Raw genomic sequence first — 7,900 nt, 5'->3', positions numbered from 1 at the left:
CGGACCGGGACGCTCTTGTGAGTGGCGGAGCTAAACAACTAAATAGCGTAGCTGCTTTGCGCACCTACCTATCCTCCTCGCGCACTAGCCGCTCCCGCAGCGCGCCCGTGCCCCGCGTCAGCCGCATCGCCAAGTTCGAGCCGAGCCCCTCCACCTTGTCGAAGACGCCGTCGAGGCGGCCGTCCACCTTGCTAAACACCTTGCCCGCCGCGTCGCGCAGCTTCTCGCCGCTCGGCGCGCCGCGCGTGCCGCCAGAGCCAATGTCGCCGCTGCCAGCCCCGTCGCGCCGCTGCGGCGCCGGCTCGGGAGACCCAAACTAAGTCGTTGGCTGGAGTCACGTCGGCGAGCGATCCGCCCACAGCCGGCGCACCTCGCCCTCCAGCTCCGCCGCCCGGCGCTGCTCGGAGGTTCTTTGTGGGTGTGGTCGGCGACTAGCCGGGGTCGTCCTCCCGATGGGGGACTAGCACTAGCCGTCTTCCACATGGTCCATCGGGTCCCTGCTGCTCCTAATCTCTTCGTACATCCTCCTGCTGATCTCCGCAAAGTCCTGCTCCCTCCCTCGTCTCGCCCTGCGCGTCTGCTCCGCCTCCACATCGTCTGCCCTGCGTCGTCTGGCGACGGGTCCTCCATAGTCGGTCGAGGTCGCCGCCCTCCTCGTGCCTCTTCCCAACGTCCCTCGGCGGCCGATGCCGTCCGCTCCGGCTCCCCAGTCCCCGGGTCTGTCCTGCTCTCGTCTGCGCTAGTTTCTGCTTCGTCCTCACCGGCGTGTCTCCTCTTCCTTCTCCCCTTCTTGTATGCTTTGCACATCGCGTCGATTCCTTTTCGCGTGAGCACCAACCTGAAGCCCGCCCAGCAGCTGAACCGCTCCCGAAGTCGAAGGAGCATCATCAGTCTCACCCACTTTGCTCGCTGCCCACCGTCTCCGCTCCCTCCCGCTTGAGCCGCCGATTGTTGGAACAAAACAAAATGAAAAAAGGAGAGAGAGAGAGAGAGAGAGAGAGAGAGAGAGAGAGAGAGAGAGAGAGAGAGAGAGAGAGAGAGAGAGAGAGAGAGAGAGAGAGAGAGAGAGAGAGAGAGAGAGAGAGAGAGAGAGAGAGAGAGAGAGAGAGAGAGAGAGAGAGAGAGAGAGAGAGAGAGAGAGAGAGAGAGTTGTTGCTTGTGCATTGTGGAAGTTGTTTGCGCGAGGCGGTTGTCAGGAATCATCATACGGATCACATGGTGGCTCTCTCATGACGGGAGACCGCCCGACCACTCCTGGGTGGGACTGCCACCGGTGTCGCTCGACGTCCTGTCGACAGCGTGCCGACAGCGACACAGACCATGTGGGACGCGTCGAGTATCGACCTCTACTGCTTACCCAGCCTTCGAGTGTATCCTGGCTGTGGTCCCACACCCCACAGTGCCCCACCACCTCGTGGCTCGTGTGTGTGGAGAAGTTTACCTTACCTTACCTTACCTTACCCACTGGTGTCCATCTCAGAGACCGCAGGAGGTCATGAGGGTCGATGTGGGAGTGCCAACCCCACAAAGCACAATGCCTAAAAACCCAGCCCAGTAAAAGGCGACTGATACGTGATACACCGTCGCATTTCTCTCGAGGTAAACACTCCGCTTTTTACTTATTGTTCTTTTTGCAGTCGTACACCGCGCTGCAACGTGTCTCCCATAGAGTACCCCGGTGTCCCAATCGTTGACTGTGAGCGCCTCTCTATCGATCTAGTATGCGTGTGCAGAGCAGCCGGAGGCCCGTGGCCGCCCGCTGCCAAGGTGAGCTCTCTCCCGCAAGCTGAGCCGGCGCTGCCAGAGGTGCGACGGGCCAATGCTGCTCCGGGGAGGGCCGCACGACGGCGCTCTGGCACCCCGCGGCGCTCTGGCACCTTGCGGCACCCCGCGGCTAGCAGCGCGGCCCTAGCACCCCTTTCCGCCGGCGATCTCGAGGCAGGCCGTCTGCGGGAAGATTGGCAGCACGGCGAGGGTCGTGCCTGTTCACAGACGACCGTGTGAAGAGACCTCACGTCCACGTTCACAGGACCGGGACGGAGCGCCGTGCCGAAGATGACGAGGAAAGCGAGCAGCGCAAGCATCGCCCAGCCGGCGGCGCGGCTGCGGGGCAGCTCCGCGAGCCGGCGCACCTCCTCCTTTTGGCTCGGCATCAGGGGCAGGAAGAGGAGCGAGAGGCAAGCGGTGGCGGTGGCGAGCAGCGTGAGCCACGCCATGTTCCACTGCACCTCCTCGCACGACGCGCCTGGCGAGAGATAAGCAGATGAGCCGAGATGGATCGAGGGGCGTCACTGCGCACACATCGTCGTGCGGCCGCACCGGCCTCCGACGCGCTTAGCCGTGCGCGTCCAAGGGCGCACGCCTTCAGCGTAGCGACAACAAGAACAATGATGATGATGATGATGCTAGTCATCCTAGATAAATAACAACAGAGCAACAAAGTTCATAATCGTACTCGTGACAGCAATACCAACAACCGCAACCAAAGCAATGGCACAAATGGTGATGGCCATAACAAGAGAATGGCGTCCAGCGGGCGCAAGCGCCTTGAGCTCGTCGTTGTTCGTGTTGGACGGCCTAAGAACAACGAGAGGCGTGACCCCGGAAAGAAGAAAAACGCGGCCCCGCCGGCCGTGTCGGAGGGCCAGACGGCGAGGAGGAGGTTGTTGATGGCGTTCGCCACGTTCATCGCCTGGTTTCGTGGACGGGGCGACACACACACGTCTGGATTAGTTGCTCATCAACGCATTCAACACATCACTCCGCGCCTGGTTCGTGTACGTGGTGACGGCGCCGTAGATGACTCCCTCGAAGCCGGGCACCGTGATCTCGGGGATCACCTGATGATTAATTAAGACTGATTATAATTAAGACTGATTAATTAATCAATCGCCGTGATCTCGGGGATCACCACGATGCCGATCGCAGACGTGAGCGCGTACGCGAGCGACATGTCCACCTGCGTCATGGGGAGATGTGGGGAGATGTGGGGAGATGTGGGGAGATGTGGGGAGATGTGGGACGGGACATGCCCACCTGCGCTTGGGGAGAGATGGGGAGATGTGCCGAGAGATGGGGAGATATGCCGAGACGTGTCCACCTGCGTCAAGACGTGCCGGCGCCGTTCTTTCAGTCAATTCATTCGTGAGGTTGACTCACTGTCCGCTGTGTGTGAAGACGTACCCACCACAGCCGTTCTCTCAACTGAGTCATCAATTAATTAATTAATTAATTAATTGACTCTCCACCTGCGTGAAGACGTACCACCAGCCGTTCTTGAAGAGCGGGACGAAGATGGTGAGCAGGTAGAGCAGCGAGAAGAGCTGTGTGCCTACGGGTGGTGCTCGCAGGGCGGGATGCGGACTACAGGGCGGGATGGCTAGGGCGGGAGTACGGTGTGCAAGCAATCCACGCGTTGACGACATCTCCTCAGATCTCCCCACATCTCCCCACATCTCCCCACATCTCCCGCAAGCAATCCACGCGTTGACGACATCAGGGCGGGATCACGGCACTGTGCAGGCAGTGTGTGCTCAGTGCATGCACGGGGTTGCGAGGGACACGACTGCAGTGAATGCGACTGACTACGGCCGAAGAGAAGGGGCACACGTGCCCCCCTCAAGAGCCTCCACACGGGCGGAATACAAGGACCACTGGATCCCGCTTCTGCAGCTGCGCGCCGAGGATACCTCCGGCGTACGTCAGCCGCCAGCTCGCCTGCAGCAGATCACAGCCTCGTTGGGCGGGCGCATCCCTGCCGCCTCTCGCCCGCAAGGCTCTCCGGCGGGCGGCGCTCTCGGCCATTCAGCGAGCAGGCTCCCCCTCGCCCACGCCCCCTCGCCACCGCACACAGCGCGTCCGCGGGCGGGACTGGGCTGATGCTCGCGTCTCCCTGCATCTCTCCCCCTATCTCCCCCTATCTCCCCCTATCTCCCCCCATCTCCCCACATCTCCCCCCTATCTCCCCATATCTCCCTGCCCGCACGCCCTCCCTGGCCGTCCCTCCCTGGCCGTCCCTCCCTGGCCCTCCCTCCTTGGCCCTCCCTCCCTGGCCCCCGGGCACGCGCTGGGGGGGGTTCCCTCCCTCCCTCCCTCCCTCCCTCCCTCCCTGCCCGCACGCCCCTGGGGGGGGTCCCCCCCCCCCCCCCCCCCCTCTGCTCTCCTGCAGCAGGTACCGCTTGAAGGCCCACATGCCGACCGCCATCATCAGGCTCTGGAAGCAGGCCGACAGGCCGAGCTGCAGCGGCTCGATGTGGAACCTATGGGGAGATGGGGGGAGATGGGGGGAGATATGCCGAGAGGCCGACTGCAGCGGCTCGATAGTGGAACCACTGAGCGTTTGCGTTGATCTGCGCCTAGTGTTGGAGACGGGCGGGAGCGTGATGCTGTGATGGTGATAATCATGAAACAATGGTAATCGTTAATATAATAGACTCCTGGTTTGGGTGCTACTAGTGAAACAATAGTGAGAATGAGAGCGTAGTAATAACAACCACAACAAGAAGGAGAAGGATGCCTGGTTGGTGACGAGCGAGAGCGTGGTGACGCTGACCAGCGCGACGATGAGCCTCCACACCGGCGCCTACCGCAGGAGGGGAGATGTGGGGAGATATGGAGAGATATTGGCCTGCCGCAGGAGGCGAAGCAGCTGCTTGGGGAGATGTGGGGAGATGTGGGGAGATGTGGGGAGATATGGAGAGATATTGGCCTGCCGCAGGAGGCGAAGCAGCTGCTTGGGGAGATGTGGGGAGATGTGGGGAGATGTGGGGAGATATGGAGAGATATGGGCCTGCCGCAGGAGGCGAAGCAGCTGCTTGGGGAGATGTGGGGAGATGTGGGGAGATGTGGGGAGATGTGGGGAGACACGGGCCTGCTGCAGGAGGCGAAGCAGCTGCTTGGGGAGATGTGGGGAGATGTGGGGAGATGTGGGGAGATGTGGGGAGACACAGGCCTGCTGCAGGAGGCGAAGCAGCTGCTTGGGGAGATGTGGGGAGATGTGGGGAGATGTGGGGAGATGTGGGGAGACACGGGCCTGCTGCAGGAGGCGAAGCAGCTGCTTGGGGAGATGTGGGGAGATGTGGGGAGATGTGGGGAGATGTGGGGAGACACAGGCCTGCTGCAGGAGGCGAAGCAGCTGCTTGCACCGCCTCCGGAAGCTGAGCTGCTTGCCGGGAGGCGCCTCGTGCAGGGAGGGGAGGCTCCCCATCAGAACGGGAGATATGGGGAGATATGGGGAGATATGGGGAGATCGCCTCGTGCAGGGAGGGGAGGGAGGCGCCCATCAGAACGGGAGATATGGGGAGATATGGGGAGATATGGGGAGATCGCCTCGTGCAGGAAGGGGAGGGAGGCTCCCATCAGGACGCCGACGAAGGCGACGATGATCCACATCAGCTGCTGTGTGGTCAGGCCCCAGCTGAACGAGCCGCCGCTGGGGGGGCCTGATTAATTAATTAAGACTGTTTAATTAATTAAGACTGATTAATTAAGGAGCCGCCGCTCGGGGGGGCCGTTGTAGCAGAACGCGACGACTCCGTTCGCCAGCACGTTGACCGAGTGCCGGATCAGGTAGGCGGTGGAGATGAGCGAGCCTGCCGTGCCGAATCCGCCAACATCAGGCCGGGAGGACGGGATCGTGCAGAGCATTCAGAGCACCGTGTGAATACCAGGGGCACGAATGCAGCGGAGTACAGCGGGATACGGCCGAATAAGGTTGAGTACGTGCTCGAGCGCTGGTTGGAGTACGAGAACCCGTGTTCCGCTTCTAGGCCAGCGAGCCCCGCGCCTCGGCCGCCTCTCTCGTCGAGAGGGCGACGAGCACCGCGTCGGCGGCGCAGTCGGCGAGGAGGTACGAGACGGTCATGCACAGGAAGATGGTCGAGGCGAGCGGCAGAGTGAGCGTCGGGAGGACGGCGAGCAGGAGGGCGCCGCCCCAGAGCATGCCCCAGCCGAGGACCATGTACGGCTTGCGGTGCAAGCCGCAGATCGGCACCTAGTTAATTCATTCATGAGTTCATTCTTGCGCCGCAAGCCGCAGATCGGCACCTAGTTAATTAATTCATGAGTTCATTCTTGCGCCGCAAGCCGCAGATCGGCACCCAGACTCGGGCGGCAGGGAAGGAGCGGCGGTGCGCTTTCATGTTTGGACTGTTTGGCTCGAATCACGCGGCGACTCTCGTGCTGACCGCGTCGCTGAGCATGCCGTATTCATCGCTTCTGATCATGCCGTGTCAGCACTAATACTGATGGAGATATACTGCACTGACCGCGTCGCTGAGCATGCCGTACGCAAGCTTGAAGCCCCACGGAAGGTTGACAAAGGTGGAGACCGTCGCGCACGTGTTTGGCTGGCCATGGACTACGTAGAGGCAGTACGGCAGCAGCGTCTGCGACAGAAGCCCATTGACCATGCCGACGCACGCATAGTGGCTGTAGATGGCAATCTGCGGCAGCGACCACATGTCGGGCGCAGCCTCGAGAATGGCGGGCTCCACATCTAGCAGGGGCACAGTCAGCGTCTCCTGTTTCGGCGGCCTGCCCGGCGGCGGAGGGCCTGGGTGGAGCGGCGGCTCGGGAGTCACGAGGAAGCGATCGCGCGAGGCGTCGGGACTCTGCTGGTACGGAGCCAGCCTCTCGCCAAGCCTTGGCGAGCGGTGGTGCTTTGGGTTGAGCTGCAGCATCGACGACGAGCCGCGGCGACGGGGATGAGCGAGCCGATGGCGCGGCGACGGCCAACGCCCGACAGTCGCGCCTCTGACAGTACCCCGCGTGCGGCTGGGTTTTTTTATTTTGAGCTTAGCCTTCGATGTTATGAAAACACGCAAGGCGGACATGGCATATCGCTCTCGGGCTCACAGACATCCCTCACACCCGCCGCCCCCGCGCGCGCCCCACCCCGGCCGGGAGAAAGGGGAGTGACAGTTTGGGATGGCAACAGCCCGAGTATGTTGAGTCCTGGCTCAACAACGCAGAGAACAAGAGGGGGTGGTCCGGCTCACAAGTCCGGCTCACGCGCCTCGAGCTGACCCTCTACCGCACTGATCACTTCCGCCCCCTCGCTCCCAACCCATCCACCCCGCCCCGGGCCGCGCCGCGCGATCTCGGGCGATCTCGCGCTATCTCGGGCGATCTCGGGGCCGCGCCGCGCTATCTCGGGCGATCTCGCGCTATCTCGGGCGATCTCGGGGCCGCGCCGCGCTATCTCGGGCGATCTCGGAGCGTCGCTCGCGCGGCGTCACACTTGCTCAAAAAGGAACGCTCGACATCTTCCCCTCCTCCCCTCGAGGCAGCGAGTAGGCAGCGAGAGGAGGAATCGAGCGCCTATCTGTCGATGGTGCGAGGAGGGATTGGGAAGAGGGCGATCTGGAGGGGGCGGAGGGGTGGGGCGACTGGTGGGAAGGAGGGCGTGCGGGCGGGTGGGCAGGCGGGCGGGGCGGGGCGGGGAGGGCGGGCGGGGCGGGAGAGAGCAGCAGCAGTGGCGGCAGCATTAGCAGCAGCCGCAGCATTAGCAGCAGCAGCAGCAGCAGCAGCAGCAGCAACAGCGGTGGCCTCGCCTCCTAAAGGTGAAGAACAGCCAGGCTCGGACTGGACACCAACGCGGTATGGGTGGACGCTGGACAGATGATGACGACACGCACGAGCGACACACAGACACAAACAGGCTCACAAGACACACAGCCAGCTGGCTGCCACACACCCTGAGTCGGCGTACACATAACTCAGGGCCACATCCTCCCTGTCGCCCCCCCCAGCACTCCACGGTGCCAAGGGCACAAACAAGGGCACAACTCAAACAACAGACGACAGGAAGTGACGGTAAGGTAGGTAGGTAGTACGGTAAGATCATTCTAGAAAAAGAATTTAAACAAGACAACTCTCTCTCACAGAAAAAGAAAACACG

The 7,900-nt window shown here is 62.2% G+C and overlaps 1 protein-coding gene across 1 annotated transcript; it reads right to left on the bottom strand.

Moving 5' to 3' along the window:
• Positions 1 to 1,612: 1,612 nt before the first annotated feature.
• On the bottom strand, positions 1,613 to 3,316 carry EMIHUDRAFT_458357 (hypothetical protein; the record flags this gene model as incomplete). Its single annotated transcript, XM_005773846.1, has 8 exons — positions 1,613 to 1,982; positions 2,033 to 2,245; positions 2,320 to 2,362; positions 2,547 to 2,577; positions 2,646 to 2,692; positions 2,769 to 2,840; positions 2,912 to 2,959; positions 3,249 to 3,316. Coding segments are annotated over 8 exons (610 nt in total), but the record flags the coding sequence as incomplete, so codon positions are not given.
• Positions 3,317 to 7,900: the final 4,584 nt, after the last annotated feature.

Source organism: Emiliania huxleyi (genome assembly GCF_000372725.1).
Source record: "Emiliania huxleyi CCMP1516 unplaced genomic scaffold EMIHUscaffold_324, whole genome shotgun sequence".
Lineage (NCBI taxonomy): Eukaryota > Haptophyta > Isochrysidales > Noelaerhabdaceae > Emiliania > Emiliania huxleyi.
This window is presented reverse-complemented; position numbering and strand designations above follow the sequence as displayed.